The following is a 20,093-nucleotide window of genomic DNA, read 5'->3' as shown; positions in this document are numbered from 1 at the left end:
TGTAGAAAGAAAAGAAGAGGATTCAGGATAGACTATTGTAGACATCCATAGTTAATAATAAAGCTTTAATTTTCAAAGTACTTTGCATGTTATCTTAGAGTCCTCTGAGGATAGTTATTAACATCCCCATTTTTTTAGAAAAGGAAAATGAACCCAACAACTTAAATGACTTGCCCATTGTTCACATAGTGTTTAAGGCAGTATTTGAATTCAGGTCTTCCAGACTCCACATCCACTGGAACCACTTCTTTACCTACCTGCTTTTGGAGAACATGACTTGGATAAAGATCCTTGGAAGAATACTATGAAATAATGTTTATGCAAGTAGGAAGGAAACAGGAAAAAAAACCCAAAGAGGAAAGGGTATTCAGGAGATGAGTGATTGACATTGCAGAGGCCAAAAAGGATAATACTAGAGATAAGCCATTAGATTTTGCAGTTAAGAAATCTGAGTGCATTTTTGGCTCCTTCGCTTTCTTCTACTTATTTTTGGTTTTTCAAAAATCTTATTTCTTTTTTTTTTGTTAATGTGTTTTTAAAATTTTTATACATATTCATTCACTTAATTTAAATTGTCAATTTTGTTGGCATATAATTTCCTGAATTTTCCCTTTTGTATGTTTTTCTTTTTCACTTTTGCTATCAACATATTTCTTTTCTTTAAGGTAGATTAACTAATGAAGTATCTGTTTTATCAGATTTTTTTCCCCAGTAGTTCCTCTCTTACTTTTATTAAGTGTGATTTTTATGCTTTCACTTTTGTTCATTTCTTGATAGTCAGAATTAATATATTTTTGTGTTTAGTTGGGGTTTTTTTAATTGCTGAAAATTTTTCCTAAGGGCTATTCTGACTCCATCCCTCAAATTTTAAAAATATTCTTGTCATTTTCTTTGTTTAAATTATTTATTGTTTATGTAATTTGTTTTTTGATTTACTAGTTTTTTAAGATTAGATTATTTGATCTTTGATCTAATCTGTGTACACACACACACACACACACATTGTTTTTTTGTTGAGGCATTTGGGGTTAAGTGACTTGCCCAGGGTCATACAGCTAAAAAGTGTTAAGTTTTTAAGGTCAGATTTGAAATCGGGTCCTCCTGACTTCAGGGCTGGTGCTCTATCCACTGTGCCACCTAGTTGCCCTTGTTTAATATATTTTTTACTTTTGTTGATGAGATTTTTCTTGCCCTAGCATATGGTCAGTATTTTAAAGGTGCTATGTACAAATAAGAGTAAAAACTATGTGTATGTGTTTCTATTTACATTCAGTATATAAACTATCATCAATCTTTCTAAACTTATTTTGAGTTTCATAATTTCTTTTTTATATTTTTGTTATATTTGTCTAAGTCTAAGAGCTATTATGACTTCAGCAACATAGTGGATAAACTTCTGGACTTGGAGTAAAGTGTCTTGTATACCTTAAAGCATTATATGAAAACTTGTTTTTGATATTATTTCTTTCTATAATTTAATCAGCTTTTCCTCAAGTACTTATATATCATACCATTTGACATATATTAAGAAGTAACAGTATTTCATTACAATGTTTCTATCTTACTTGTTTTAGCCATTTTTGTTTTTGCTGTTGCCTTATATGATATCATGATTGCTATCTATGTTTTTAAAAAATTTCACCTCTTTTCTTGCCCCTTATTTTAACTTTGTATAACTCAGTCCTTCCATTGCAGTTCTTGCAAACAGTATACTGTTGAATTCTTTTTAGTCCATTTTGTTATTCTTTTCCATTAAGGGGCAATCGGGGTGGGGTGGAGTAGGGGAGGGAAGAAGAAGGTTAATTCCATTTATAGTTAAGATAGTTAATTGTGTATTTCAATCTGTCCTATCTTCTTATATATTTTTTTATTTTATTGATACCCTCCATGTCTTTACCAAGAAATAGAGTGAACTTTACTACATGATTGATCCAAATCTTTCCTTGTTTTTCTGAATTATTTATATTATTCACACACACAATAATTTTGCACAATAATTATTCATTATATTAATATCACAGATTTAAAAATTTTCATTCTTAAGGTAGCAGGAACCCACATAATTTTTGTTTTTTTCCAACCATAGAAGTACTACTCTAAACATTTTTCTTATATGTGAGGCCTTTCTTTGTCTTGAATTTTATGCTCAGTACTGTGATCTCTGGGTTTGTATGTTTAGCAATCAAGTGCAATAGTAGGGAGAAGGCCTCTCTATTGTTGAAAACAGTTGTTGTAAATTAGGTTTAGATGAATCTCTTATAACATATCCCATAGGTAACCCAAAATATATACATGTATAGACAGAAAGTTACATCATTTTGATAAATAAAGATCAATACTTTTTATAACTATGGATGGAAGAAGAATTCTCAAGAAAATAAAGGATTAAAGAGATTACAAAATGGACAAATTTTGTTAGATAAAAAATTAAAAGATTTTTCACAAAATCATTGAAATTAAGAGAAAGACAAGTAGAAAAACAAAACAAAACACAGATACAAGATTGGCAATGCATGGTTGGATGGCAGTTCTTCCTAAAAATATCCTGGGGTTTTAATGGACTATGAATTCAATATGGGTCAAAAGTGTGATTATGGCGTCCAAGAAAACTAGTCTTATGAGTAATTAATATTTTATATTAATTACTAATAAGGCATAGTTTCTGAGTATTAAAGCCTTACTGCTATTGTCACTTAACTGTGCAGTCCCCATTCCCCCCACAAAATATTCAAAGGTCTATGTTACAGAACAGTTGTAGATCTGCATTAATAGAGTACTTTTCCTCATTCTTCCTATGACAATGATTTTCAGCCTAGAGAAGAGTAAATTTTAAGGATAAAATATCTGTTTTCAGATATATTTAAAGTACTGCCATGTGAAAGAGATTGAAACTTATTTTCTTTGACCCTGAGCATAACCAGAAACATCAGTAGAACTTGTAACAAGGCACATTTAGGCATACTTTAAAACATAGGTGTCAGGTGGGTGATGCTAATAGGCTACATGTGGCCCATAATACTCCCAAGTGCAACTTGAAGTAGACCAAAATGTAACTGGGGAATATTTAACAAAATAAATAATAATACAATAAAACACAGATAATGCTATATTTTAAAACTAGTCAGTTTTTGGCCCTCAGGGATTCATAGGTTAATGATCCCAATTTCTATTTGAGTTTGGCTACATACTTTTCTAACAGCTTTCCAGGAGAATATGGAGGCAGGGGTAGGATGCAACAGTTCAGAAGATAGCAGATTCCCCCTCATTTAAAATATTAGATTTAAAGTTGGATGATCACTTGTCAGACATGTGGTAGAAATAATTGTTTTAGGTTGGGTCAGATGATCACTGAGATATCTTTCAACTTTGAAATGTTTTGAATCTGAACATTTTTCAAATTTAACTACAGCCAGCTAGAGTATTTCTGGCTTATGTCCTCCCTTCAAAATAAATCTTTTTATGCAATATTTAGTGACAAATATTTGAATACAATAAATATCAGTGATTATTCTCTCTCCATTGTTACCTTGCATGACATATCCTGCTTCTCATCCTTACTGCTTCTTATCCATGTCTTTTCTTATCTTCCTTAGATCCTAGAGATTTTGTGGCTCTTTTAATAAAAGGATTCATGTAATAGCGACTATTCATTCTAGTACAGGCCTCAAGTTGTCCATTTATTATCGTCCATGTTGGTGGAATATTTATATTTGCAATTCTTTTTTTTTTTTTTAAACAGTTCTGGACTTTTTCCTCTTCTTGCCAATGCTGCCATGTCTGTTAAGCCAACACTGCTCAGTTTATATGAGATTTATTACTTACCTTTGGGTAAAACATTAAAACCTGGTCTGCAAGGATTGTTAACTGGAATTTTGCCTGGCTTAGAGGAAGGGTCAGAGTACTATGAAAGGTAAGGCAGTTAGAATTCATATGGCAGGTGTTACTTATGATGGTAAATTAGTTGCTTTCCTGAGATCTGAAAACTTGGCTTACAACAAATGAAAAGCAATCAATATTAAAATACTGTTATTTGGTAAAGTGATTAAAAGAAAGTTTTGGTTTATTTTATTGTGTAATGTAATAAATTAGAAAGGCTTCAATTCATTGTAAGCTGCTAGAATTGACCTTAAAACCTGAGAACCCATTTCTAATACTTATCAAGTGTGTGAACATTAACACACTTAATTTTTATCTTTAAGAGAGAAATAATACCTATAGTGTCTACCTCACAGGGTGATTGTAAGAAACAAATGACTTACTATTGTAAAGCACTTTGCAATCCCTAAAGCATTATATAAGGTTGGTGATTATTATTAGTGACAGTACAGTAACTTTGAATTATATAACATAGTTTAGAGGAAACACTAGAGAAATTCTTAAAATATTTTAAGCAAACTACTGAACATGTTTTATAGCCAAAGTAGTACATATTTTTTTTCTCAGCAGATGTGTGTCATTAATTTATTTTTCCATGGCAAAGTATTTTATTTTAATGTATGTGAAACAAGAATTCTTCAATAAATCTTTTGTTTTGTACCTTAGAACTAATACCTTGTTGGAGAAGGTTGCTGCTGCAGTGGACCAGTCAGCATTCTACAGTGCCCTCTGGGGTAGTCTTCTTACCAGTCCTGCTGTTCGTTTACCTGGAATTACTTATGTTCTCTCCCATTTGAACAGGAAGCTTTCAATGGAGGATCAACTTTATATAATTGGCAGTGATATTGAGCTAATGGTATGTATTAATGTTTCTGTTTTCATTTAAAAAAAAAAAAATCCCAACCAAAAAAAACTTGACATATGCCACCATAATTATTATTACAAATCTTTGTACAACTAAAAATATTTTTGTTCTTTTAATTTAAATTTTTTATTATAAACTTAATCATTCATAAACATGACTTTAAGTGTGATTACATATAATTATATATACAAATACATACACACACAGACACACAGTTATATATAAAACCCTATAATTCTGTTGTATAAACTTTGTTTTATGAATATTAAATTTAGGCAATAGCAAAATTTCCCTTTTTTGCATTTTTTTTCTGTGTGTTTTAATATTTTACTTATTCTTAAAAATTTTTTGTATCTCTATTAGTATTTATTTATTCACCTCCTTCTCTCTTCCTCCTAAGAAAAGGCTCTCAAATAAGCACCTTTTAACAAATAAGTACAGAGAAACAGTCAACACACCAACTATTTCTAAAAATGTATGTTTCATTTTGCACTTCTAATATATCATTTCTGCAAAGAGGTGAAAGATGTGTTTCATCATCATTCTTTAATCATAGTTGGCTAATTGGATTTCTGAAGTCTTTTAAATTTTCCACTATATTATTGTTATTCTGTAAATTCTCTTGATTCTGCTCATTTTACTCAGTATCAGTTACATAAGTTTTCCCAAGTTTCTCTGAATCAGTCATATAGCCAGCATTACTTTTGTAATCATTACTTTTTATTCATATACTATATAACTTTTTTAGACTTATCCCAGTTGATGGGCTAATACTTTATTTCAAGTTTTCTGCTGCTATATAAAGTACTCTTGTAAATATTTTGATATATTTGGGATCTTATTGTTATTGATCTCTTTGTGTTCTTTATCCAACAACAGAATTATTGGCTCAAATAGTATAAACATTTTAATTTTATTTACATTGTTTATTTGTATTATTCCAAACTGCCTTTCAGAATGTTTGGACCAATTCACAGCTTCATTGACAGTGTATTAATTTGGCTATCTTTTTTTAACTCCTCTAGCACAGATTTATCTTTTGTCATCCTTGCCAATTTATTTGTGTGAGGGGAAGCCTTAGAGCTGTTTTTATTCCCATTTAACAATTTATGTATTCTACTTTCCTGAAATTTATTTAAGAAAAAAAAACTTTTCTGTTTCATTTAATCAAAATTTCTAATCACCTCTGTCTCAATTGGTCCCGTTTTCCCAAGCCATAGTAAACAAGTATTTATTTTTATTAAGTGCCTTTGATGAAGGCGCTGTTATAAATGTTGAGGTAAAATGAAAAGTCAAAAAGAATCACTTCTCTGAAGAAGCTCACGATTTCTTGGGGAGACAATATATGAATAACTATATTCAAATAAGATATATCAAAATAGATATACACACAAATGCACATGTGGTTGTGGGGAGTGAAGGATAAATTGGAGATAATCTCTGGGGGAAGGCACTAAGATTAAGAAGGACTCTGAAAGTCTTCTTATAAAACAGAAGACTTTAGCTGAGAGTTAAAGAAAGCTAGGGAATCCCAGAGGCAGAGATTAAGAGGAAGAGTATTCCAGGCATAGGTGCAGCCAAGGAAAGTTAATAGAATCTGGCGACAGCATGTCTTATGGGAGGTCTGCGGTAAGGTGGTCAACATTACTAGATGCTAGAGTAGATGGAGGGATAGTAAATTAAATAAGACCAGAAAGATAGGAAGGACGCGGGTTATAAAAGGCTTTACAAACCATAGATAGGGTAGATTCCTTACCCTCTGTCATACTCTTCTAAATTCTAATAATAGTATACTCTTTTATATTCAGATTACATAGCCATTTTTGGTGTTTTGTGGCATATTATAAAAGATCCATCTTTTCAAAATGTGGTTCATGATCCCATATGGAGTCATGTAAACGTTTTTCGGACAAAAAGGGATTACAGGTGGAAAAATAAGTAGTTCTGGTATGAGATGTTGGTCTAAACTTAATTTTCACCAGGTTGGGTTTTCATTTTCCCAGTCATTCTATTCAAATAGGGAGTTTTTCACTTAATTATTTTTGATTCTTAATCATCTGATCTTTTCCATTTTTCTTCTTTTCTTTTTTAAAACCAGAATCAAATGGTTTTGTTAATTACTTCTTTCTTTTATTATTCCTTCCTATAATTTTAAAAGTTTTTTAAATTATGTAAAGAGAGTGCTTTGGATTTATTTTAAAATCATTACATTTAATTAGAATAAATATGCTGATTTGCATTGTTGACATAATTTCATTGTTATTGTATCAATGTTCATTTTCAGTAAGTACTGTTAGTTTCATGGCATTCTTTTTACAGGTGGAAGCAGTAAGTACTTCAGTACAGGATTCGAGTGTCCTTGTACAAAGAAGCACTCTGGACCTTATACTTTTCTGCTTTCCTTTCCATATGAGTCAGGTAAAATATTAATGATAGTTTTTATTTTATTTTTTTATTATTTTGATGAGACAGTTTTGATTAAGTGACTTGCCCAGGACCACACAGTTAGTGATAAGTATTTGAGGCAAGATTTGATCTTAAGTCCTCCTGACTTCAAGTCTGGTGCTCTATCCACTGTGCCATCTAGCTGCCTTTAAAGTACTTGTTTTAGAAATCAAATATATGTATTTTTAATGATAGTCATCATGTATGTCATTTTTGTATTTAATAAACCAATTGGTAGGAATATAGTGCGATATTTTTAATGGGAAGAATGGGTTGATTTTGATCTGCTCATGTGACTTTATCCTTTAGGAAGCTCCTATTATTGCAGATCAACAACTTTTCTATAATTTATTATCATAGAAAGATGCAGGGGACACACAGAGCCTAAGTGACTTTCCCAACGTCATACAGCCAATTTGCATCAGAGGTGAGGCTCAGATCACACAAGAATTCCTGAGTCTGAACTTTTTTTATTATTCTGGATGACTTCTCAAAACAGGAATCTTTTTTTTTTTTTTTTTTTTTTTTTTTTTTTTTTTTAGAGCAGAATTTATTGTAAACTGAAGAGTGAATGGAGAATAATTTTTTTTTTTTTTAAGGGTCCCTCTGGTGCTGCTTTATTTATTTTTTTTTTTTGAGAATAATTCTTAAAGCAAAATGAAAGGAACTAACTTAACAGTTTTTTCTTTAAAGGTTCACATATGTCTATCACTTCTTAAGTAGTCTTTGTAAAAATTTAACATAAAAAAGCAAAAAGGGGGCAAAGTATAGCTACCAAATCAGTGTTAGATCTGCCTAACATTGTGTACCTGCTGCCTCTGCCGTGGTCATTACCCATCTTGACTTCTGATTGAAAATTTGAAATGTAAGAGCCATGTCATTTTCATTGGAGAGTTGGTTGTAATTGGAAAGGCAGTTTAGCTACTCATTGGCATTTTGTATACTCCTTTTATGGTTGATCACAACTAACCTGAGAGTTCACAAATGAACCATGTAATTGACTACAATTGACCAGTTAATTTTCTCATTTGTGAAGAAATGGTCTAAATTCCAGTACATTCAAAAATCTGATTTAGTACTCATTGTGATACATAAGTGTTTCTTTATTGCCCAAGTTTAACAGGGAAAAATTTTAGCCTCTAATTTTACGAAGACAGCAGTTAACAGTGATTTTCAGTAATTCAATTTGAATGGGATTCCTCATTAAATTTTTTCTTTGCTAATTGTTCACAACTGTGTTAGCACTAAACAAGTTTTTCTGTTCCCTTTTTGTCATTTCCCCTCTTGGCAACTCTTCTCCTGTCCCAGTTTGAGCTCCCTTATACACCAAGGGTCTTAATGCTGTGACTGGCTTTATAGGTTCTTTTTATCTATATTACCTTATTGGAGCTTGCTTTCCACAGCTATCTTTTCCCACAGTGCTCTAGATTTCTTTCTCATTTTTTCTTATCTGCTTTTTATTCTCACCTCAATTAAAATATAACATCCTATTATCAAATGGCCACTGTCAGGGGATCAAAACTAATCTGATAAATTAATTCATTTAATGATGTTGATGTCTAATAATAACTTTATGTCAGCTAATATATTTTCATTTTAACAGAGGCTTTAACCTTAATCAGAAAGAATCTATAATAGTAGATTAGATGGGCATTAAAATTATTTTAGACAGTGATTCTTAGTATTCCTGAAATGTGCTTTCTAATTGACAGGCTTCTTTGATTTCCTTAGAGCTAAAATTGTATGCCTTTTTGAACTGAAAACAAATCTTTAGGGTTTACTAGGTAAAATAATTATAAAAACAAAAAAAAAATTCATTGGGATAATAAGAAAGGAAATAGAAAGAAATGAAAACAAGTTTAAAAATCTAGAATACAGAATTGGGGTCTTAATTCCTCACTATTAGCATGAATTTGTTTAAAGAAACTCAGAAGAAAAGGTTTGAAATGAAACTATGTTTTTCCCTTGTTCAGGCAACTCGTCCTGACATGATCAGAATCTTATCAGCAGCTCTTCATGTGGTTCTAAGAAGAGATATGTCTCTGAATCGCAGGCTTTATGCATGGCTTCTAGGTAGGTATGTGACATGTGTGTGATTAAGCCTGAAAAAACTGAAAGTGCTTTGATATATTTTTTAAAAGCTTTGACTGTTTCTAAAGAAACTGTTAGAATTTTGTGTTTTACCATAAAATGAATGTTTGCTTGTTTTTCTTAAATAATACTAATTTTCTCATATATGACATAAAGAAAATATAAAAACTTCTTAAGAAAGAGTATATGACATATTGTAGATTCACTTGTTTATTTTATATAATAATAACATTTCATAAGAAAGCAGATATGAATTCAGATTTCCCTAATGAAGATTCTATATTTGGTTTGTAGTTATACGTTATGGAAGATCTCATTGGAATTTTTGTTATATGAATCCATTTTATCATGTTCTTTTCTACAGAAAAGAATTACAATTGCAAATGTAAATAAATTAATATTATGGTTGAATTAGTGAAAAATAATTTTTTCCCTTTAAGGTCATGAAGTACCTAAAAGGGATGTAAACTGAGGTTAAGTGGGGCAAATGATTCTTCCACCCAGATAAGACCATTATCTCATTCACTATTTTGTTGGAGATTTACCTCCTGAGGGGTCCATGTATCTTCTTTCAGAAATATACCTAAGAGAATTCAAAGGCCTCACTAAATTCTAGTCATGAGCCTTTAGCACACAAAGAACTTTATGGAGATTGATGAACTGTTTGCAGTTGTGTATGAAGGGCTGTAAAATTTGCCTACTATATCCTGAAAAATATGTTACCTTATATTATTTGGTAAGCAGGAGAATTATTCTAAAAGAATGTCATTCACACAGAATTTTCTTTTATTAAACTTTATAAAATTATCTCTCTTGCTGCCATTAAATGGACTACAAATTGGTATGTTTTGGCCATTATTGAGATCCATGGTTTTTAAATTGGTAATGTAGATTTTTGTGGCTGGAATACTAATGTGTTTTATGTTTGTTTGCTTGGAGGCTTTGATAACAATGGTGTTATCATAGGACCCAGAAGCACAAGACACAGTAATCCTGAGGAACATGCCACTTATTACTTTACTACTTTTTCAAAAGAAATGTTGGTCCAGGTAATTAATGCCTTGATTTTACTCTTAGCTTATTCATTATGGAATTATTTTCAAACTATAATTTCTAGTAACAATCTTTTTTTCTTTTATTAATCTTTATTAAATCCTTCTAATAGTTAATTCCTTTGTACTTCCTCTGTTTTGCATTTAATAATTCTTAAGCATCTAAAATGTCATAAATGGAAATCAGTGGCTAGTTATGCCAACCTTTACCTGAGGAAAGGTTCTATATTGTATGTAAAAGGGATTCATCCATAATTGGCTTGAAAATTCTAATAATGAAGATCCATTTACCTTATGATTCTGTTTTTTCCTTATATGAAGCCCAAATTTGCTTTACTTATGAGAACCTTCCAAATATTCGAAGATAGATATCATGTCTCATCGTCATTTATGGCCTCTCTAAATATCCTTCATTTTTTTTTTCAACCAGTCCTCATATGCCATGAACTTCAGACCCTTCAGTATTTAGTTTGCTTTCCTCCAAATATTCTCAAACTTATCAATACCTACAGTGCTCCTGATAGCATGAAATGAAGAGCCCAGTGCAGCCAAACTGTACCATGGACAGAAGATCTTTCTAAATGCAACATTAGATTGTACAAGATTTCGTGACTGCTGTTTCACATTAAACACAATAATGTAAAGGAAAAGAATGTTGAAGCCTTTTAAAACACTGATCCATGCTATGATTACTCATAACCTCAGAAGACCAGTGGGGTTAACCAAGCCTCTGGATGGAATAGTGATGGATTATTACTACTGGAGAATGATACAATCATTTTATGCACGGTCATAGTGTTTGTTTTGTTTATCCATACTTCTTTGTACAAGGGAAGATTTTGTTGCTGGGGGTGGTAAGTTGATGACTGATCTTTCACCTCTAATAGCTTTTAAAGATGTTTTAATGATGTTTTTAAAGTACCATTTTTGTTTCCCCAAAATTTTTTTTACCACCCTCGAATCCTTCCTTTTTACAAAGTGGTATAGTTTAGCAAAGCTAATCAAAACTTTGACTATGTCTAACAATTTATACCTTTTCCTGTACCTTTTGTCCACACCCTCTTGATGAGAGCCCCATGGGAGGTATATGCTTTTCTTTAATGGTGAATTGCATCGATCACAATTTTGAATTACTTCAGTATTGTTTTTCTTTATATTAATGTGGTCATCATGTATATTATCCTCCCTTTTCTGCTAACATCATCTTACTAATGTTCATGCAAGCCTTTCCAAGTTTCTCTGAACATGGAGACATATTTATCCTTTTTATAAGGTGCAATAATCTTTAATATCTTAGCTGTAGAGCAAGAGTTCTTAACCTTTTTTATATTTTAGACTTGTTAACCAACTAGGTGGATTCTATGGACCTCTTTTTAGACAGTTTTTCAGTACATAAAATAAAATGCATAGAATTATAAAGAAAAACAGTTATGTTAAAATAAAGGTGTATTTTTTTTTTTCACATCCAAGTTTATACACCTTACAGGGTATTTGGACATCAGGTTAATATCTAGATCTAGAGCTATATGGGAACTAAGACCATCTATTCCAGTCCCCTTGTTTTTCATTTATGATACTTAAGTCTAGGTAGATTAAGAGATTTGCCCAAGTCACTGGTAGTGTTAGGTAGAATTTGTACTTAAATACTTCAGACTTTGACTCTAGAGCTAGTGCACTAGCACATTACCACCATTTGTCCAGCCATTTCCCTCTCAGTGGGCGCCTTGTCTAAGGCTACTTTCCTTGCAGGTTTTTGCTATTATTAAAAGTTCTAAAACAAATATTTTTTTTTTCGTCTTTGACATTATTAGAGTGATAGCACTGTGTTAAAAGGAACAGTTTAATAACTTCTTTAGTGAAATTCTAATTTGCTTTCCAGAATAGTTGGACCCGTTCATAGCTTCACCAACAATATATTAATGTGTCTCTCCAGCATTTGTTATTTTTTGTCAAACAGATAGATATGAGATGAAGTCTCAGAGAATTCTTTCCTATGAAACCTTTTACTTTTTCATAGTATTCTTAAATTGTGAAAATAATTTCTGGTATTTTATTTTCCTATGTGGGTTAGGCTTTTTTCTCATTGGAAGCCCAGAGATTAATCAAATGGATTCTCCTAAGGAACTGGTGGCACAATGAATAGAATGCAGGGCCCAGAAGCAGGCTTTGAATTTAAATCACATTTAGATACTTAGTAGCTGTGTCCTCCTAAGGAAGTCACTTTTTGCCCCAGTTTCCCCAGATCTGAAAACAACACCTATCTTTAAGGTTATTGTGAGGATGAAGTGAAATAATATTTGTAAAAGAGTTTATTTAGCACAGTACTAGACATATTGTAGGTACTGTGTAAATTCTTTTTGCCACATGCTTCCATTTAAAGTCTCTCATAGATGGCTTTCCAACACGAACACAACTATGATAAAACTCCATTTTAATGGAATATTTTTGAGTAGCTTTGTCCCCAATCCCAATCAGGTATACATTTCTTCTTTCTTACTCTGATACTTTTCTTTTTAAAAAATTTTTAGCTTTTTATTTTCAAAATATATGCTTAGATAGTTTTCAACATTTACCCTTGGAAAACCTTGAGTTCCAAATTTTTTCCCCTCCCTTTTCCCAATCCTTTCTCTTGGACAGCAAGTAATCCAATATATGTTAAACATATGCAATTCTTCTATACATATTTCCACAATTATCTAATACTTTTCTTAAGGAATCTCCAAATAACTAGAGTAAATACTTGGTGAGGTGACTGCTCAGAATGAACTGAAAATGGATAGGATTATGAGTCTCATTGACTACTAGTCTGAAATTAACATAGTAAAAACGGTAAGATGATAATGTATATTAATCATAATTTTATCTCCAAAGATAAGAAAGAACATTTTTCTTTACAAGAGGGAAAATAATCATACTAGGGAAAAAATTATTTCAGTAGCATAATAGAGATGTTATGTCACTATCATATATGTTAATATCCTATGTATATAATTTTTTTTTAACCACATTCAAACATGTCACACATGCCTGGTGTTTTGTTTGTTTGGTTGGTTTTTTATTATAGTATCTGACTTATTTTTCTATTTACTAATTTTCATTTTTCTTTTCTTTTTAAAAGGCAATGGTGGGAATTTTACAAGTGAATGGTTTTGGAGAAGAAAGTACCTTAATGCAGGACCTAAAACCCTTTCGTATTTTAATCAGTTTACTGGACAAACCTGAGCTAGGTAATATTTTTAAATTCTGTATCACTGAAAACAAATATCAGTAGTGTGTGTGTGTGTGTGTGTGTGTGTGTGTACATACATACAACTATATGTCATCTTCCAGGTCATTTTAGTAGATAACATTTGGGTATGTTATCAGTATCTGATATAAAAACCATGCCTAGAAAATCCAGCTTTTTACAGTGAATATATCAGCAGTTCTAAATGAGCTCCTTAACTAACTTGCCATATTAGGCCATCCAAAGGAATTCTTGCTGTTTAAGGCATTTTTAGTAAGCTAGTGACTTAAGGTAAAGAGATAGAAATTCAGTCATTTTAAGGTAAAGAGAAATAGAAATTCAGTCATTAACTATTTCATATCACTTAGAATTAAACCCATAAGCAAAGAAAGAAAAATTCAGGGTAGCCCTTATTGACTTGTGACTTCTGCACCCTAATTTTTTTATGTGTCATCTTATTTGCATTATTTTGTTTGGCTTTCATAGATCCAATATGTAATTTTAGGTAACAGTAGTTTGGTCACAAATAATATAAATAAATCAAGAATTGACAGCCTTAAAGTTAGTTATAACAGAATGGTATCTGAAAAAATTACCTTAAGACAGAAAACTCTTGTTGTAGTCAGCATTTGCCTGTTTATAAGCATTAATTTGAGTAACTAGGGGATCTGTGATCTAATTGTTATCATTTTTTCCTCTTTTGGTGCACATTTTTAGCCTACCCCAATCTTTACCCTGATTTTCTTATTTATATTTTTCTTTAGATATTCCACAGGTGATCCTTGTATGTGCCAAAGGCCTCCACCTCTTTTATACTCTTGAGTGTACCAGTGAATACTCAGCTTATTCATCTTGTACCAAGCTAATTTCTTTTTCAGTGATAACTTCACTTACCTAGAAGTGAAACATTTTAACACATTTTAAACATTTGCCATTATTGGATTACATCATGTGTAGTTGCATTATAATTTAGTCCATAACTTGGAATTTCTTGAGAAATATTCTTTCAAGATTTACAACTATAAAACCTGGCCAAAAGAATAGTTTTATTGAAAAAAGAAGGATCTTTCTATCCACTTTGATGTGATTAAAAGCATTGTTCAGTTTCCCAAATGCAATGCAGCCCTTTTCTTCCTATTCAATAATGAATCTATCCAATTCATCTACATTGGCTACCTCAAATAGATGTAGTAATATATTAATTCATTTAGGCCATTGAACTACAACAATAAGGTAAATATTTATAATACACTTAACACAGTGTGTGTGTTATAGGAAATGCTTAAAAATTGCCAATTCCCTTCCCTTTTCCTTAAAAGTATATTAACCTGCACTATCTTTAAGAAACATTTAAGATCAAAACAGTAAAAATGTTATCTCACTGCTTTGAGACTGTATTTTTAGTTATTTTCTTTTTGAAAGATTAAAGATCAAACCAAAGTTTACTTGGATAATGCACATGCTAAAAGTTTCTAATCACGAATTTTCCATTTTTTAAATCCAAATATATAATTTCATTAGTCACTCTATTGTTTTCTAAGGATAGCCACATAAAATGTGGAATTATACTTGGCTTTGTATGAATCTGAAGGAAGTGAGAAGAGAAAGAACTTGCTTCAAGACATTTAATTTTGTAAACAATCTTTACATGGTCATTTGCTAATATATCATTATTGTATTTACTTTTTACATTTATTATAGGACCTGTCATATTGGAAGATGTTCTGATTGAAGTATTTAGAACACTGTATACACAGTGTAGGGCAGAATTGGATCTTCAGGTAGAACCACCTTTCAGCAAAGATCATACACAATTAAGCAGGTACAGAAATGACTTGTTATAAAACCTGAGTATATTATGTAACATATTTGCTTAATAAGTTCTAAAGTGACAGTTGTTTTAAATTAGAAATAAGTAAATAATTTTGTCATTTCTATATTCCAAAATATGTTTAAAACATAAGAGTACTAAATGTCATATTTTATGTATTCATTCTAAAGGTGTTGGATATAGCATATTTGAATTTCAATGAAATCAGCAAACTTTTCAAAATTATGCAAGATGGAGAAGTATGAACTGGATAGTATTGTCAAATGTATTCATAGCTGGTTTAAAAATAGCTATATAATTATTGATTTATAAGACAATATTAACATAGAGGGATGATGTATCTCTCACTTTGACCTCATCCTCAACATTTTCACTAATATCTTCCATGAAAACAAACAGCCAATTTAAATTTACAGATACCTAATAAATTTAGTAACAAAGTCAGGATCCAGAAAGATCTCAGTGGTCTGGAATGATGGACTTATACTGTCAAAATGAAATTTAATTAGATAAATGTGAAGTCTCTCACTCATTAACATTATTGTTGATGTTAAAACATTAACAATATAAGAATAAGTTGGAGAAATCGGGGTAGAACGAAAGGAGATGACTACATAGCAAATTAAATGAAAGAGAACTAGGGTTCTTAACTGACTGCAAAGTCATTATAATTCAACTAGGTGATGGCTGCCAATAAAACAGATGTAATCTTAGACCTCATTAATAGAAATATGTAATATGTAGAATGACTCCCACCATAGTCTGTATTTGTGAGACAACATTTGGAATACTTTAAAGCTCTATGCCACTTTTTTAGAGGGACAAAGACAAACTGGAACATTTTTTAAATGATGAAGAAGGGTCTCAAGAAAAGGAGCTAAAGGTGTTTAACTTAAAAAAGAGAAGACTTAGGGTTCACATGATGGCAGTCTTGAAATATTTGAGTAATAGTTACTTAGAAATGAAATATTCTGTTCATAACCCTCAGTTTTGAGGAGGAAACAATTTTCTAAAATCACAATGGAACAGATTACCTTCCAAATAGTGTGAGTGAATTTGAGAATGCTACAGAATGGTTCCCTGTCTTGATGAAAAGCAAAACTAGATAACATCTAAGATCCTCACAGTTTAAGATTCTGTGATTCTCCTTACTCTGAATTTCAGATATATTTTTTACAATACTTTGTAGTTTACAAAGCATTTTATACACATTATCTCATGTAGTATATTCCCATATTTCCAGATTTGGGTTCCACTTATTGGAGAATACAAATTCTTCAGTATATTAGCTGTAATAATTCTTATACACGCATGGCAAGTAAATATTTTTCATAATCTGTTAACATCTCTCTATATTTTAACATTTCCTGATTCTAAAGTATAACATTAACAGTACTAAAACATTCCAATATTGTTAATTGGAAGTAGGGGAAAAGGATAGAAAAGTATTATTTGTATTTATTTTATTTTTCAGCAAATTGAGGGAAAACAAGAAAACAGCAGAACTGATTAAAACAGCCAATCTTCTCTTTAATTCCTTTGAGCCTTATTATATGTGGGATTATATTGCACGTTGGTTTGAAGAATGCTGTAGGTATGTAAAATTAATTCACTTCAGTAAAATATGCATAAAGAAGTGGTTCTTTTCCTATTTTGCTTTAAAATTTGACAAACCAAAAAAAAAGGCTCTTTTGGTTTTCTATAATTCAGATATACAAAAACTCATACTGTGATTAAATTGGTTTTTAAATGTAATAAACATTTTGGACAGACTATATAGTTAAACTATCTGGACTTAGTTATAATAGTTAACATTTATGTAATCCATTACAGTTTACAAAGTACTTTACAAACTCACATATAAATATCGCAGCAACTCTTGGGTAGAGTACCTATTTCTGTCTCCTATTTTGCAGATTATAAAATGGTTGCTCAGAAAGATAAATTGACTTGCTGAAGATTATATAACTAAATGTGATCCTATAGATATTCCTCTGAATCTAAATCCATTGCACCCTTTACTATACCATGCTGCCTTAGTTAAATATTCAAGGAGCCTTTACAGACTATACAATAAAATAGGTGGGAAGGAAGATAAACAAGGTCTAATTTATTATTTATTTAAATGTACTTAAAAAAAAGTCCCTTTCTTAAGCAAGCAAAGGGGATTTGGTCATTTAAATTCTCATGTGTGCTCTCTGATTTGTAAAGTCACCTTGGTTTGTCCCTGTCCTTGCTTCTCTCATTCTGCAGCTTTGGGTCTTAGAGATTGCCTCAGCTGCTGAGAGGTTGAGTGATTTGTTCAGGGTCCTGTAGCCTGAATGTCAGAGATCCTACCCCTTATCTACATTAACCATGTAAAATAAATGTTATTTGAATGAATGTGTTATGTGATATCTTAAACATAACAGAATACCTCTCATTCACTAAGTTTAGTTGATAGGCACTCAGTGGACATGGAAACCAGGGACCTCAGTGCTGACAATTTAGTAGCTATGACCCTGGGCAAATCACTTGATGCCTCTGAACCTTCATGTCATTTATAAATTGGAGGTGTTGTGCACTCACTGTTTGTGTTAGAGGATTTAATGACAGTACTCTATAAAATTTAGAGAATTATTATTATCTCAAATTAAGGTCTCATTTTAATGTCTCATCACTGCATGGAGGTGACCTTGCATTTGTGAAAACTGTATCCAGAGAACAGAAACTGGTAGATTCCATCAAACCAGAAATTTTGAATATAGACTTGGGGATGGACCATATATATCATTTACCCAAGAATCAGCCTAACAAAGTTCAGAAAGGCTCATTGCTAGTTTGACTAACCAAAATGAAATTTGTTTTTCTTTTGGCAATATCAGTTCTTTAAAATAGTATAGTAAGTTATAAAGGAGCTATGATCTACATCATGGAGGGAGGGGGTATCTTACAAAAGTATAGATCCCTGAATTGTTATTGTTTAAATAGTATGACTTTGCTTTTTCAAACAAGATTGTAACAGAAATGTAATACATTTTAAAAACTAAATTAAACATGAACCTTTCTTAGTAACATAAAAAGAGGAATTAAGGCATTTAATCTTCGTTGGCAACTTCAGGAATATTAAAATGAATACTTATTGATGTTATTGGTATTGTCAGATACATTCAACATGCTTACTACTATGCTTCATAAACTATCTTTCCCTTTGTAGGAGGACCTTGCATGCCAGACTTCAGATTGGACCTGGAGATAGCAGTGAGTCATCTGAGCTACAACTAACCAGTTTCTGCCTGCTAGTGGATTTTTTGTTGGATATAGTTTCTTTGGTAAGGATACATGTAGTACAAAATACTAAGAAACAAAAATATAGATATTTCACATTTATGAGTAAACCTAGTCTACTAGTGATATATCATTAACAATGATAAGACTTTATTACCATCTAGCATAGCATTTGTTTTTGTGGGGATTTTTTGTGAATGCTATGTCCTTTTTCTGAGTAACTAGAACTGATGTCTATATGCAAATAAGCACATACATGGAGTAATGTTATGGTTTTGTAATTATGATTGAATGCTAATTATTCAGTAGATGGCATTCTGTATTCCAACACATGAGCATTTTTTTAAAAAAATACTTTTTATCAACCATCTCAGTGAAAACTGTTGGAACTTTTTTCTCTTATATTTTCTCTTTTATTTTTTGCTCTCTCATTTCAAAGCCTACTAGAAGTATGAGGGTGCTGTGTCAGGTATGACATTGAACCTATTTTCTCTTTATTTATGAATTATAAATTACTTTTGTTTACTTTTTTCTTACTATATTTGAATTTGAAAAATGTTAACTATATACTTAGGGTTGACTTAAAACATGCATGGTGTATATTTAAATGCTTTAATTGGAATTTGGAACTAGAAATGTTTTTTTATTCCTCTCTCTCTATTCAAAATGAATATAATTTGTTGGCATTCCTAGTTAAAAGCATGGTATATTTAAAATATTGTTAATAGGTAAATTTGCCAACTTCATTTTGGTAAAATTTTAAATAAATGGATTGCAAAAATCTTAATGACTTAAAACTGCACTAAGACTTTGGGAACATCCTGGATTGATGTTAAGAATTTGGGAACATCCTGGATTGGTGTTGAATTTATCATTTTTCAAATTTTTTCCCAAATGAATTATCTCTTTATTAGGAGACTTACATTGAAATACAAACGGAACACTTGCCCCAGTTGCTGCTTAGAATGATTTCTGCACTGACAAGCCATCTTCAGACTTTGTATTTATCAGAACTGACAGATTCACTCAGGCTCTGCTCAAAAATCCTTAGCAAAGTCCAGCCTCCTCTGTTATCTGCCGGCACAGGCAGCGTTTTGAGGTTTTCTGGTGGTCAGAACTCTATCAAAGAATGGGAAGACAAAAAGGTAATGTTGACTTTTTACTGATTCATTTCTCCCTTTAGATATCTAATGTCTTGTTTTCTTTAATTCTATGTCTTTGTGGCAAAGCAAGCTGAACGCCCTGGCTTCTTTTTTATTTATTTTCCAATTTATTTATTTATTCTTTGTGTTAGAGGAACAACCAAAGGGACTTAGTATAAAAGCACATGTTTGAGTGCAACTTTATAACTATCCTCAGAATCAAGACTTTCAGGGGAAGCAATATTGAGACAATTTGATAAGTCTTAGTGGAAGGATCAGTGTAGGGGGTTATAGGAAT

The 20,093-nt window shown here is 31.4% G+C and overlaps 1 protein-coding gene across 8 annotated transcripts in view; it reads left to right on the top strand.

Annotated features, from left to right (window-relative positions):
- DOP1A (DOP1 leucine zipper like protein A) overlaps positions 1 to 20,093 on the top strand; it is a 111,164-nt gene that overhangs the window by 35,720 nt on the left and 55,351 nt on the right. For 5 of the 8 annotated variants that reach the window (XM_031964585.1, XM_031964588.1, XM_031964582.1 and 2 more), the window contains 11 exons: positions 3,740 to 3,910; positions 4,543 to 4,732; positions 7,061 to 7,159; positions 9,160 to 9,259; positions 10,217 to 10,326; positions 13,448 to 13,556; positions 15,257 to 15,377; positions 16,861 to 16,980; positions 18,583 to 18,697; positions 19,093 to 19,122; positions 19,568 to 19,798. In XM_031964585.1, the coding sequence (XP_031820445.1) occupies positions 3,740 to 3,910; positions 4,543 to 4,732; positions 7,061 to 7,159; positions 9,160 to 9,259; positions 10,217 to 10,326; positions 13,448 to 13,556; positions 15,257 to 15,377; positions 16,861 to 16,980; positions 18,583 to 18,697; positions 19,093 to 19,122; positions 19,568 to 19,798 (1,396 nt within the window). The remainder of the gene's footprint in view (positions 1 to 3,739; positions 3,911 to 4,542; positions 4,733 to 7,060; positions 7,160 to 9,159; positions 9,260 to 10,216; positions 10,327 to 13,447; positions 13,557 to 15,256; positions 15,378 to 16,860; positions 16,981 to 18,582; positions 18,698 to 19,092; positions 19,123 to 19,567; positions 19,799 to 20,093) is intronic. The other 3 variants (XM_031964589.1, XM_031964587.1, XM_023503087.2) reach the window with 2 other exon arrangements.

This window comes from Sarcophilus harrisii, chromosome 4 (genome assembly GCF_902635505.1).
Source record: "Sarcophilus harrisii chromosome 4, mSarHar1.11, whole genome shotgun sequence".
NCBI lineage: Eukaryota > Metazoa > Chordata > Mammalia > Dasyuromorphia > Dasyuridae > Sarcophilus > Sarcophilus harrisii.
The sequence above is the reverse complement of the archived record's forward strand: the minus strand, read 5'-3'. Positions and strand labels throughout refer to the sequence as shown.